The sequence below is a fragment of the Physeter macrocephalus genome, chromosome 16 (assembly GCF_002837175.3).
Source record: "Physeter macrocephalus isolate SW-GA chromosome 16, ASM283717v5, whole genome shotgun sequence".
Taxonomy (NCBI): Eukaryota; Metazoa; Chordata; class Mammalia; order Artiodactyla; family Physeteridae; genus Physeter; species Physeter macrocephalus.
Genome location: NC_041229.1, coordinates 79,267,984 through 79,283,050, shown reverse-complemented (window position 1 = coordinate 79,283,050; position 15,067 = coordinate 79,267,984). Strand labels below are relative to the sequence as shown.

Sequence of the window (15,067 nt, the reverse complement as noted above, 5' to 3'; positions counted from 1 at the left end):
GGAAATTTCATACTGTTGAAATGTCCATACTACCCCAAAAGATTTACAGATTAAATGCAATCTCTATCAGAATTTCAATGGTATTTTCACAGAAATAGAAAAACCTATCTTAACATTTTTATGAAACCACAAAAATCCCAAATAGCCAAAGCAATCTTGAGAAAGGACAAAGCTGGAGGCATCACACCCCATGATTTCAAACAGTATTATAAAGCTATAGTAATCAAAAGAGTACATATTGGCATAAAAACAGATACATAGATCAATGGAACAGAACAGAGAAACCATAAATAAGCCCATGTATATATGGTCAATTTTCGACAAAAAGCCAAGTATACTCAATGGAGAAAGGATAGTCTCTTCAATAAATGGTGGTGGGAAAACTGGATATCCACATGTAAAAGAATGAACCTACAGCTGTATCTTCCACCATACACAAAAATTAACCCAAAATATATTAAAGATGTAAATTTAAAACCTGAAACTGTAAAACTATGAAATCAATCTTGGCAATGATTTTTAGGATTTGACACCAAAAGTAAAGGCAACAAGAGCAAAAATAATCAAGAGTGACTATATCAAACTACAAAGCTTCTGCACAGCAAAGGAAACTATCAACAAAAATAAATGGCAATCTACCAGGGGACTTCTCTGGTGGTCCAGTGGCTAAGACTCCAAGCTCCCAATGCAAGGGGCCCAGGTTCAATCCCTGGTCAGGGAACTAGATTCCACATGCCGCAACTAAGAGTTCGCGTGCCGCAACTAAAAGGTCCCATGTGCCGCAACTGAGACCCGACACAGCCAAATAATAAATAAATAAATAAATAAATAAATATTTAAAAAAGGGAATCTACCAAATGGCAGAAAATATTTGCAAATCATATATCTGATACAGGGTTAAAATCTAAAATATATAAAGAACTCATACAACTCAACAGCAAAAAATAATCTGATTAAAAAATAGGCAGAGAAACTGAATAGACATTCTTTCAAAGAAGATACATAAATCAACAGGTACATAAAAAAGTGATCAACATCACTAATCACCAGGGAAATGTAAATCAAAACCACAATGATATATTACCTCATACCTGTTAGGGTGGCTATTATCCAAAAGACAAGAAATAGTAAATTCCCAGGCAGTTCAGTGGTTAGGACTCCACACTTCCACTGCCAAAAACAACAACAACAAAAAGCAAAAAACCCCAAGTATTGGTGAGGATGTGGAGAAAAGTGAACCCTTGTGCACAATTGATGGAAATGTTAATTGGTACAGCTACTATGGAAAACAATATGGAAGTTCCTTAAAAAATTAAAAATAGAACCACCATAAAATCCAGCAATTCCACTTCGGGGTATATATATCCAAAGGAAATGAAAACAGGATTCTGAAGAGGTATATGCACTCCCATGTTTTTGCACCATTACTCACAATAGCCAAGATAAGTAAACAACTTGTGTCCATCAGCAGAGGAATGGATAAAGAAGATTTGAGATACACACACACACACACACACACACACACACACACACACACACACACAAAATAGAAGAGTATCCAGCCATGAGAACACACACACACACACACACACACACACACACACACAAAATAGAAGAGTATCCAGCCATGAGAAAGAAGGAAATCTTGCAACTTGTGACAACATGGGCTTTGAGGGTATTACACTAAGTGAGATAAGCCAGATAGAAAAGAAAAATACTGTATGGTATCACTTTATATGTGAACTCTTAAAAAAGAAAAAAAAAAAGAGTCAAACTCATAGAGAAAAGAGAAGTAGTAAAAAAAAAAAAAATAGTATTTTTATTTTCAAGACACTATAACTCCAAATTACAATCTCACTTCTCAGCTTCAGAGGTTACTGATTCAACATCATATAAAGAAATGCCCAAAGGGGGATGAATATTTCCAGTGGGCACATGTTTGTCCAGGAAGATGCTGCCTTCCAGAGTGGTAGTGAGTTTGCAAAACTCTGAAATAAACTTGTCACTAGGTGAAATGCTTTTGAACAGTAGGTGTTTCTTTGTTTTCATGCTAATTACCATTTGGCCTTCAGGAAGAACAAGGGGATTCTGAGATACCAAATCAAGGAATTTGGTTACGGAATAGGATTCAACCCTGGGACAATGAAAATATTTTGCTTTTAGGCAAAATTCTCATACAAATACATGTGAACATACATATAGATAAAGAATATTCAAGGAAATGCATTTTATGGTCCCATTAACTGTCATGATTACTACCCAGTAGCAAGGCCATGGTTAAAAGATGGACCAAAAGGGAAAAAAGTACTGAGCTTTTTTTTAAGGAGGGGAAAAGTACTTTTTCATACTTTGAATTGCATCATACAAGGTTGAACTTGATGAAATCCTTGTGGTATAGTAAATAGAACATGCTGTTAAGAGGATTCTTTAATTAATTCTTTAACTCATTTAATTCTTTAATGTGACTTTTACCTCTGCTGAATAATAATGTATTGTTCCTATATCCAAATCTTGAGTCATTTAAACTTTAACAGAAAAATCACCATTCTGATAAATGTTTGATATTTCTCAAATCTTATTTTACTACCATTTTGATATCTTAAGTTGATGCTAAAATCTTTCATAAATCTATTCTCATAGAGAGTAAGAAGAAAGTAGAAAGTGATTTTATGTTCTCATGAGAGGAGACTACTTAGGGTAGGATTTATGTGGTATGAATATTTTGTTTAGACATCTTTAACTATGTAAGGTTCCCTCATCTGCTAAAAGGAATACTCATCTCCAAAGGTGGTAATGAAAGTTCCATAAAATGAAACAATATATTTGGACAGTCTTTGTATATCTTAAGTGTTTAAAGAACTGTAGCTATTATAATTATTTGAATTAATGTATTGAGAGAGCATTCCTGACTACAAAATACTATGCAAATTTAAATTATATAGAACTGTTTATTGCATTGCTGAATTACTGATTATGTGGGATATACTAGAAAGAGAAATTTGGCATAAAGAGAAACAGTCTTAGAACTTATCCAAGAGACTTTGTGTATAAAAATATAGAAATGACCTTTTAATAGTGCTTCTCCCCTGCAAAAACAAAAACAAGCAAATAAATTTAGTACCATAACTTGCTTTTATAGTCAGCATTACTATTAAGCTTTCCTCCAATCAGAAGAAAGGCCAAATTTTTTTTATTTAGTCTGTTAATAGCTTACCTTACTTGACTTGCATTCATTGTTAATATTCCATAGAAGAAAACACACAAGCCAACAATAGCTGCAGGAATCAGCATTCCAGTATACCACCCCAGCCAAGCAAAGTATAGCCCAATCTTCTCACCAAAGTATAGCCTGCATGAGAAAGCAAATCCTTAGCTTAAGGCAATGTAAGTGACACTACAAATATTGATGTCGCACCTAGTCAATTTCAGATGGACAATTGACTATACTGGCTCAGTTCCTCCTGAGCTCCATCTGGGGTATTTTAATAGTCTTGCTTGTTAATGAATCCAATAATGGTTATATTGTTTATCATTAAACATTGTCATTATAGGAGTAATTTTATAAAATGTGTTTATTTCTCTCTTTTTATAAGCCAGGTCTTGCTTTTCTTCATCCTCCTAGTAGAATCCCTTTTTGTTTTCCATACACAAAGCTGTGCTAAACCATATTGCTTTGGCGTAAATCAGAAAAACACCTTCCTCTAGGTAGCTGCTGAAAGCAGACTTGATTTCTCTCTCCATCTGCACCCTTGGCCAGACTCCCTTATGCCAGACACAATCTGCACAACTGTGTCACACATCCTCCTCAACAAAGTTCAGCTCTGCTGTTCCTGGAGCACATGATTCTTTACTTGGTTAATGCTGTTCCCTCACTTTGGAATATTACATTTCACCCTCTTCTCCTGTCTGGCTTGTACTTATCCTGTACTTTATATCACTTCTCCCGGGAAGCCTGCCCTGATTTCACTTCAAACCTGGGTTAGACTTTCCTGCTCTTGCTATCACATTCCCTTCACCCATGTTTCAGTGTCTTAAACTTGTAAAACTTTATGACAATTACCTGTCACTCCCCTATTCCTCTTCCTCCCCATCAGAATGCAAGCTGCTTGAAAGTGGACCTGCATCCTGTTTCATTAGCACCCACCACAGGAAGTGTTTTATTGAAAGAAGTGAAGGAAATGAATGCATTTTATTTCCCTTCAGCTTATTAACATAATTTATATGGAAGCAGCAGATGAATAAGGCAGTTCTAATGACCACTCAGTTGTTCTTTCTTTACCGAATCTACTGCCACTAGTAACTGTCACAGTTTATAAAGCTCTGGTAAGAAATAATAATTTCTTGAATTCTGTACTGGTGTTTGTCCCAGCACTAGTTTTAAAGATTGGTGTTTTACAGTTCATTTGGAAATACCTCTCTGGGCAAAAATTCTTGCTGGGAAGAAAATTCTCTTGTTATTTGTTTTTCCTTAACAAGACTTCTCTCTCTGAAAATCATTCTTTCTACCGCATTCTCTGTATTGTGCCAACTAAAATCTGCGTATTCTACCAAGTGTAGACATGGAGCCGTCCTCCACTGAGCATCATTTATCTAATTTTTTTGTTTTTTCATTTATTTCTCCTAGGTGACAGATCAATAGTCTATTCATTTCTTATATACTGGCAGTGTTCTACTTTGAGACGAAGCTTGTAATATTAACAGGTATTCTAATATAGCCACTTGTTCCTTTAAACAAGTGTTCTTCTGTGGGGTGGAGTAGGGTTTTGGCACATATTACTAACATTTTTATAACGATGACTATAAAGGACTTCACAGACAGACCCCCTTATACGGAGAGCATTATACCAAGATTTTAAATCATACATTGTTGAAGGTTAAGAGGAGCAATAATGTTATTTGACAGGAGTATAATTACCTAAGTTACAGCAGATTTCAGATCTGTTTCATGAGAAGAAGCTAGTTCCAGGCAAAGAAGGCTAATGAAAATGTCCTTAACCTAGAGCGTGGGAAGTCACAATATTTTAGGATCTCTAGGTGTTCCTTAAATTTCTTTAAAACCATGACAGGGCAAGGAGGAACAGGGGGTTGCTATTGGTGTCACCCCATCACACTTCACCCACAGTCACTTTCTTTTCATGTTTTATGTACTGGTATCCTATGTGACATTTCATTTGATGATAGGATTCTGCTGCTGAAATAACTTCTACCATAAAAAACTTCTATTATAAAAACAAATGTTGGGCTTCCCTGGTGGCGCAGTGGTTGAGAGTCCGCCTGCCATGCAGGGGAACCGGGTTCGTGCCGCGGAGCGGCTGGGCCCGTGAGCCGTGGCCGCTGAGCCTGCGCGTCCGGAGCCTGTGCTCCGCAAAGGGGAGAGGCCACAACAGTGAGAGGCCCGCGTACCGCAAAAAAAAAAAAAAAAAAAAAAAAATGTTAAGTTGACCTCTTTTAGAGAGAATTATTTCATTTAGTTTTTAAATTTAAATCCTTCCGGTGCCTATTGAAAAACATTGAAAAAAAAACACAGAGCTATTTTGTTAAGCAGGTTTTGTAGCTGACCATTTTTTAAATGTACTTTTTCCAGATTCCAGTATTTCCCATGGAAAAATAGATTGAAACGAAGATAGGCGTTGGCTATTAAATGTTTGAGTCTATTCTTAAAATGAGAACAAAACACAAACACATGTTCAGGAATGGTGGTTTATAAAAAATAAAATGAATTGATAGTCCCTCACTTTTCACCCACTATCACTGAACTGCCTTTTTCAGCAGGAGAGAATACAGGCCTTGCCTGTGGGTGTCCATCATCTGTGACACAAGTATATTAAAAAAACTCCGATTCCAGGACACCCTCCTTCTCTCACTATGGACAGGAAGCCACACAATAAGAGGCTCACGTCCTCAAAATTGTATAGTCTTAAGAACAATGTAACTCCAAATAATTAAAAAGTCACAGATTTTAAGGCAATCTTCCTACTCACTGTAGAAAACTGGGTCTTGTACAAAATGCTATGTACAAGATTGTATAGTTTAATCTGAATGCCTCATCGCCATCTCAATTTTGGTAACAAGAAAGTTCCTAGAAAGCAGGCACCTGTTGAAATGCCATCTATACTCTTTTACGGCCTTCATCTTGGGTGGGTCCCTCATCACATCTCTCCCCTTAACCACTTGAACACAAAATACATGATTTTCATAAGCAAAATTTCCCTTCTGAGTCAACACCCAGAGAATTGCTAATAGCAGTTGAATCACCCTATTTATTGAAACTAAAGGTTGCTTGCTGAAATTACCTGAGGCAGCAATAGCAATGTCTCCTATAGATAGGAGAACTGTTGACACTGAAATGCTTGCTTGAAAATCCCAACTTCACTTTAATTCCTATTAAATATGCTTTTGTGAATTAGCACATCTCACTGTATTCATGTATCTCTAAAACAATTATTCTTTAACCTGCATAAATAAGACTGATAATTTGTCGTGATTGAATTAGAATCAAAGCATCTTGATTTTGGATATACCCAAGTACTTAATGTTTGAGATAAAAATGGTTTGGTGTTGGAAAGTATGCTTTGTACATCCATTCCACATTCTACCCTTTTCCTTCCTGCTATTTGCCCAGGAGGCTCACCTCTATGCATAGTATCACCTATGCTTCTTCCTTCTTCTTGCTTCCTGATAGGCTCGTTGGCCAACTGAAGGTACCAACAGGAGATCACAAGGAGGGATAAGAGATGTGGGGTATTTTTTATTACCCTGACTTTCTTCTTCTATGAGCATAGCTTTTAACAAGTTCTGCCAACTGCTCTCTCTCCCCTTGTCCCTTCAAGTCTAGGTCTGATAACAGCTTCCAGCTTTTGCCAGTCCCTGGAAGCTTCATTATCATCTGTTGGCTCCCTTGATCCTATTTATACTTCTGCATATTAAATTCTATTATTAAATTCTCTCCAAATACCCCTTCTATTCTATCAGTTCTATCAGTTTCCTGTTGGGAAAATGACTGATACAGTTATGAGTTATTCTTGATATTTATATTTCATAAACAGCTCAAAATATCAACATATATAACCTCATAATATGAATGCTCTTTTTTAATTTTACTTCATAAATATTTCTAGTTATCTGGGGACTTAAGTCCTTTTTAATATATATTTCCTGATTTTTAAAAATAAGAACAAATTATTCTCCATCAAAATAAAATAAATCATGAATATAACACTATTTCAAGACTAATTCAAGTTGAGAGCAGTTATTTACTAGCAGTTATATACCTCCTGGAATAGAATAGACACTCACTAAGTATTTGTTGACAGATAAATACATGCTATGTTGGCCATTTTTCTCTTTGCTCTTAGATCCATCTTCTGCCTTTTCCTCTTTGGATTTGTTTTCGCGGGAAAGCAGATTATAGAGATTCACTTGTAAATTGCTGCTGGTAAATTACACTAGGAGGTACTGGAAGTCTCAAAGGTGGAAGGAAGGGAAGAGCCCATATCTTTCCTCCTCTCCTGGCTGTCCTCAGGGCTGTCTCCAGAGCAGCCATAATTTGTTATGGCTCCATAATTCTCTGTGGCTCGACTCTCAACACTTCACTTTTCTAGAGGTAGTCCTACTCATGGATGGCATAGCTCTTGCCCAACGGCTCAGGTAGTAAGCTCTGAAATACACTTCATCTCATTTTCCCTCCAGCTTTAAGGGTTGTTAGCAATTTTCTGCTGTTGTTAATCGCTGGTTGCCTCACATTTCTGTTTGATTTCTCATCTTTCCCATCCCCTGTGCTACTGATTCCCTAAATTAAGTTCCTTTCATTGAAAAGACGTATAGTGGCTTCTTTTTTCTTAATCACACCCTAACTAATACAGATGATTTGGTGGGTAAATAAAATAATAAGAAAAGGATAACAAAATAGCATAATATGTCTTCCGTTATCAATCCATCCCCAGTACCTGATTAAATCCAGGGGCTGATGCTTGTACCACATTCCCCAGCGTGCCCAGCGCTCATATAATAGATGTCTGTTATTCTGAGGTCCATGGGTTTTGATGGGCTGGTTACTCTTGTAGGCTCCCTGAAACAAATAAAATAAGATGAATTGATATCTATTCTTTTAGTGAAATTTGAACTAATAGGAATTGTTTTTGCTATTTTTCCTTAGGGAATAATTTAATAACTTACTGAAAGCTTCAGAAGTTATAAACGTAAGCCCATCACTGAAGTGATGTAGTAAATGCATTTATATATCTATATTTCATTGAAAATACTCTGATAGTTCCTTAAAAATTCTTTCTTAAATTCCTTTTTTAAACCAATGAGATCCCTTTCACTTAAAGTAAGCTTTAGGTTTCATTGTTTGGAACCCAAGGTCTTATAATAAACACAATATCTTCATCATCTTTGAGAGAAATTGTTGTAATCTTTAGTTCAGAAATTGATCATTATTCTGCTTTGAGAAGTGATCCAGTACCAGAAAATATTTATTTCATTTATAGAAGCTAAGGGAAAGAGTCAATGTTCATTCAGCAAATATAGACGCCCCCGGAAAAGAATCACTATGCTGTCCACATGAAACTGACATAATATTGTAAACCAACTATATTTCAATAAAAAAAATTTTAAGTATAAGAGGCCTGTCTCCAGTGTTATTCATGTTTTGAAATCTGTAAAATTTACTTCAGGTTAGATATTCCAAAAATGGAAGCATGTTTTCCAATTCTTTATATCTCCCTCAAAAATCTGTCATATGGGTTGCAATTTCAGAAACATAGAATATATATGCTTTTTAGAGGAACGTGTTCCCTGAAGGCTGAACTGCTCTGCTTTTATAATTTAAAAGAAATGACAATAGATACGGTGACTTTATTTTCTGAATCAAAACTTAGGACACAGGATTTCACAAAGTCTCTCTGCTCACTCTAATATGTGATTCTACTTTTATGAAATGTTTGATGAAAATTTAAAACAAGTGGAATTATGCCTCAGTTACCTCACCTAAATGATGAGGATAAGAATAAGTATTAATGATACCAATACAGAGGGATCTTGTGAGGGCCCCTTTGGAGAATAGCTATAAAGTGCCAGCCACATAAGAAGTATAAAAATAATGTCAGTTAATTTTAGGTGTTTGCTATATTGTGGCCATTGAACAGTGCAAATCTATCATCTGAATGGTTCCAGATAACCAGGGCTGAGAGTTCCTATGAAGAAAGATGGAACCTTGAATCATGGTCTGTAGGTGCCTCAAGGCTGAAATGAGAGACACATATGGACTTTGCCTCTGGCTTTCTAAGAAAATAGATAAATTAATTAGGTAAGGGTAGAAGAGCAGTCTTCCCGAAGGGAGCCCAAAGTGTTTAAACCCTAAAGATTGGAAGCTAAGGAGATGAAAGTAAAGATCAAGATTCTAAGACATCCACTTGAGAAAAGTTGGTTTGCTTGTGAAACTGGACTGACTTGTTAAGGTAGCCTGCCCTGAGATTGGGAAGGTAAGGGAAGGTGAACCAAAATCTCAGGTTTCTTTCATGCATTCCTGATAATCCTAAAATACATGACTTTCCTTCCCAGCCTCAGTGGTCAGACATAGGCATTTCCTGGTTTTTAGGCGCTAAGCTTTAGATCCTTAGTACCTCTTTGTTCTGACTTGGCTCAGTAACCTCAATCAACCATAATGTTCTGACTCTTGCCCACCTATGCATTCTCATCCCTTTTCAGAGGACTATGTACACTCAGTGATCCACGCCTCCTCCATGATCGGCCCCTTCCTCCAATTGACACACTTTTCTTCTGTCTCCACTATTCATAATTGATGGGATTATCAATTCTATCAATATTTTAGGCAAACTCTTTCTCCTATATATATTCCCCTTCTTCCCTTTCTTTCTTCTTTGTCATGCCAAATTTCACTGGACATGTCTCTTTCTTCCCTCTAGCTACTGTCTCTTTTGTAAGTAAAAAATAAATCTCAACTGTGGGTGAAAAGTGTGAGACCAATACTAATAATACTCCTGCATTAAGGAAGAAGGAGATCTAAACTGTGACTGTCCTTATTCAAATTATAGTCAGTGCCACTGACTCCATTTTCCTCTAAATAAGTCTTGTTTTTCTTTCTTCAAGTAGTAGTCTTTAAAATTGATAGAAAATTCCTGAGTCCATTTTATTGACTTGCTGCTTTGTTTTTGTTACTTGTATTTCAACAATATTGTTTTCCAGTCATTTTGTGTATGTATACCATATACTAGTACTTCTACCAAATTATAAGAATAAATGGGAAAATGACTATTATTTACAACCTATTCCCAATAGGTTCCAAATTTCACACAAGAAACTGTCAAATAAACTGTCAGAACACAGACTAGTTAGGTAAACAAAATTACTTAGAGAACAAAACAAACCTTCCTGTGCTACAGAAGCTCTCCCGGGGACTCAGGTTTGCCACTGAACAGTTTACCACTTACTGACTAGGTCGTATTTGACATGGTGTTTAATTTCTCTGCGCCTTGCTTCTGCATCTCTGCAATTGAAAAATAATAATATCTCCCCTCCAAAGTTATTGTCAGATGAGTGGGAAAATCCATGCACAGGACCTGTTACATGAAACACTCTAACACATTATCTGTTATCATTATCTCTATTCCTAATATAAGTAGGTATGCCATAATGAATAGAAGCATTGGAGTCTGGCTTCCTGGGCTCAGAACTGTGCCTTTAATACTTAACCTTTCTCTGCCTCCATGATCTATCTATAAAACATAGTTAATATTATTGCCTATCTCAAAGGGTTGTTGCAAAGGTTAAATGAGATAGTCCATATGAAACGTTTAGCTCAGTACCAGACAGGAAGTGCTCAGTACATTTTACCTTTATGAGTTATACTAGACTGTGAATTCCTCAGGTATAAGGGTTATGTCCTATGAGTTCTCAGCCTTTAAAAAAAGAAGACTGATGGGCTTTGAAAACACACACATTAAACCTCTAAAGACCCTGTTCTTATTTTGAAATGTATAACTGCCTTGAAAAGAATATAGTATGTGCGTGCGTTGGGGGGGGAGTTTAAAACGGATTCACATGTCATTCATGACTCAGCAGGCAGAGTTACCACAACATGACCTACTTAAAACTGGAAGAGAGGTAATAATCTGGCAGAAAATCAAGTAAATAATGGGGTGTAGATTTTTGGTTTGGGTTTGTCTTAGGTTTTCAGGTATCCCAAAGTAATAGGCACAGACCAGAACCTGCCCTGTTTGGAAGCTGTGTAAATCCCAAGCTGAGACAAGCATGGAGCTGTGTTGGAGCAGAGGGCTATCTATGTCTGGTCAGAGTGGCTGAGCAATGTCCATGAGTTCCCTCTGAGGGTGGGATTCCTGCTACAGGGCAAATTGCAGAAGGGTTCTGGAGCACAGGAGCCAGTGTGCAGCCACAGATTATCACGGGGTCTCAGAAAGGTCCAAGGCCACTCACTGGTTGAACCTCTGGGAATAAGGCAGCTAGACTTAAGTGAAAAAAAAAAAAATGGGATCAAGCATTGAGCAGGAGAAACATTTTTTTAAAATGGAAATTGTATTTCAAAATTACCTCATGTGGGGGAAAAGCTGCTATATATGAGCCATTGTTTATAAGTTTACAGATACCTGGAAAAAGAAGAAAAGAACAGTTCTTGAGTTAGTTTAATTGAAGACTTCCCTCTGAAGCAACCTACATAATACTTGGGAAAATAAATTAATTTAAAAACAAAATAACCCAAATGACTTCCATAGCCATATCACCTATGAGGACAGTGAGGTTGTGAAAAAGACTGATTCTAAGAGTCTAATTGTGTCCTTACAAGATTAATAAAGGGTTTGCAAGGTGCCAACATATGGCACTTTGCCATATCATGAAATGTGGGGATTTTAATACCCACTTATTTGGGGGCACATGAGCCTGGAACAACTTTTTTTTTTTTTTACTCAAAACAAAATTTGGTCAAGGAAGCAGAGGAATTCCCCACTCCTCAAAATGTCTCAGAGGAGATTGGTATTGAGAAATCTTTAATTCTTTAATACTGATCCAAAGAGAATAAATAGCGATATGTGACCCTTCTTAAAATCTCTCCATCCCAATGAGAGTGTAGTGAAATGGACTGTCTCATAGTTCTGGGAAGACTAGATATTTGGAAAACTCTTATGAAGAGCAATTTTCATTGCAATATTATTTATATTAGTAAAGAATTAGAAATAATTGTACATCCAAAATTGGGTAATTGTTTCATTATTATGGTTTAATCAATTATATAAGTGCTTGGTAAATGATTGTGATTTGATGAATGCTTACAATAGAATATTGTACAGCTATTTAAAATAATGTTTTCAGACATACTAAAGGGCTTGAGAAAGTACTCATAATGGTAATTTCAAAAAGGATAGAAAATTGTAAACATTGCAAGATTCTAATTTTGAGATGTATATGTATATATATTCAATACTAATTTGGTACAGTGAAAATTGAATGTAGGGATTTTTAAATTTTATTTTTATACCCTTCTGTGTTTATTGCATGTTTGACAAAGGGCATGATATCTTTACAATCATTTAAATGTCAATTTTATTTTTTAAAGTCTACATAAGCACATAGTGCTATCATTTAGACACATTTGTAGTTTACATTCTGGATTTCTCTATCTTTATTTCTTGTTTAGAAAACTTCTGACTAAGTGTCAAATTTTTTATAAGGATTTAGTTTTTAAATTAATTATTTTGACTGCTCAGTAATAAATGAATTATTAATCAGAAGAGAACCAAAGTCTGAACATTCCTCTTTGGATGACTTGAAACATAGTTCATTTTACTAATGTGGTAATCTATTTGAATGCAAATCAGTACATATTGGTACAAGTTTCCACTGGCTATCAACTTTTTTATCTGAAGGAATCTTAGAACATGACTAACATTTTATTTCTTCAGCCATATTGTATTTTTCACACTAACAAACCGCCAGCTCATTTGTTACCTGTTGTTTTCTGCTCTGCTCTGTGTAAACTTTTCAATTTTACTTAATTTTCCCAGGTGAAACTTTCTGTTTTCTTTTGCATCAGACATGTTGTAGCATACTGCTAAACATTCAAACAACAGAGACATTTAGAAATTTAAAATTAGCTGTAATCTCACCTCTCAGAGATAATGTCTAAAATGTTTCATATAAATTCTAGATATTTTCTTTTTTTTTGTGCTTAGAAAATGGGATTACACATTAAATTTACAGTTTTGTAATCTGTTTTTTTCCCACTTAATAATGCTTTATGGATATCTTTTGAAGTCAATAATTACAGAACTGATACTAATTTTCAGTATCCATGAGTAAAGGTTCTGTGTCATATACTTTCCATAATATATAGTGTATAATAGATGCTGAATACATTTGAGTTAAGAGTGAATAAAATCACATCATTTTTTTATGGATGCATTATGTGCATATAGCCTAATGGACAGCTAAAGTATCTCCAGTATTATTCTATTCTATTCTTTGTCTACAAAGCCACAATGAACAAATTTCTACATATATTGTTATTCAAAAGTCTGATTATTTCTTTGGGATAAATCTCTAGAAATAAAATTTCTGTTCCAAAGTTCTTGCACATTTCACATTTTGATACACATTGCCAAGTGCCCTTGTAAAAGTTTTTTGTTTGTTTTATTTTGTTTTCTTTCATTGAAAGGCTGAAAAATACAATGTTTAGAGTTTGTTCACTGCATTATATCCTCATATCTAATGCAGGAAGGCAAAGCTTCAGTTGTTAAAAAATACTTCTGAGTGTAATCAGTAAAAGTAAATTCCAGAGTATGTTTTTAATTAGTGTTCTTACCCACTTTTGATATTCCATTTTCATATTTGGTGTGCTGCAGCATGTGATAGACTATCCTGCTTCGAGTAGCATTGCTGAAGAAGGTGTCCTTATTGTTTATTATGAAGCTGGGAAGATAAGCGGATTGGTTTTAATATTCAATGCAGACCACAGAATCTAGCAACAGTTACAAGTTCCTGGGTAGTCATCCATGTATTTTCTACATTAAAATGAATGCATGTAAAGCATAATAAATCAGAAGAGAAACCATCTTCTTAAAAAAAGTCATTTGGCTGAGAAAATATACACATAAATAATACAGGGCATTATCAAATAATCATTTTAATATCCTTCAGTTTATAAGGAAGCCTAAATGTCCTCATATTTCTTATTGAGCATGGAACAAGAACAGATTATCCGCTGGCTCCCATAAATTTTGTACTACCTTAAGCAATGTGGTTCCAAATAGAACACATTAAAAATTGATGTCATTCCCCAACACTGCACTTTCCGGGCTAGCCGGTTTTCAGTACTTCAGCGACAAGCAAGGTTTCTCCCTTCCCCTTCATATCCTACTGTTCCATTGTAGAAAGAGTTGTATGGAGTAAACATGAGAGCCAATGATGTAAAGAGCAAAAGGCTGACTTCAAGCCCTGGTTGGGGAACCAAGATCCCACAAAGCATGGCCGAAAAAATTAAATAATTAAAAAATAATTTAAAAAAAGAGGTGATGGGAGAAAAGAGATGGGAACTCACTGGTGAATTCGTGCACGGCTGAAGGGGCCAGTATAGCAGTCTGACTCCTCCAGGTCTGGGAAAGCTGACTTGTCAAGAACCATGGGGTTTTGGGACATCCATTTTTTGATTCTTCTAAAATATTTTTGCACCCTGGAACAAAGTCACATTTTAGAACTGAATTAGGTTGCACTCCAGAGCCATGCATACCTTCCACTACCATTCTGAAAGATTCCCCAAAGACATACACACACCCACATTCACACACACATACATGCATTATACCTGTACCCACACAAAGGAAATAATTCCAAAGCAAACCAAATCTTGCATTTATTTAAACTCTTTCAGGGCAACTAGGTGATCCTCATAAGAAAAATCTGTGGAAAATATTAGAAAATCATCATATATAAAGATGGGGTAGGAAAAAGCATAAAGAATAAAACCAGCAAGATTGTTTATTAAAGTTGAGTGTATGTATGTATATATCTATATCTGTATATGTGTGGCTATAGATCA

The 15,067-nt window shown here is 35.6% G+C and overlaps 2 protein-coding genes across 2 annotated transcripts in view; one reads left to right on the top strand and one right to left on the bottom strand.

Annotated features, from left to right (window-relative positions):
* ANO3 (anoctamin 3) overlaps nt 1-15,067 on the bottom strand; it is a 439,317-nt gene that overhangs the window by 79,577 nt on the left and 344,673 nt on the right. The window contains 5 exon segments of the mRNA XM_024119081.1: nt 3,215-3,349; nt 7,947-8,068; nt 11,569-11,624; nt 13,835-13,941; nt 14,570-14,701. Coding sequence (XP_023974849.1) covers nt 3,215-3,349; nt 7,947-8,068; nt 11,569-11,624; nt 13,835-13,941; nt 14,570-14,701 — 552 coding nt within the window.
* The window catches only part of MUC15 (mucin 15, cell surface associated), a 108,201-nt gene that overhangs the window by 23,931 nt on the left and 69,203 nt on the right, over nt 1-15,067 (top strand).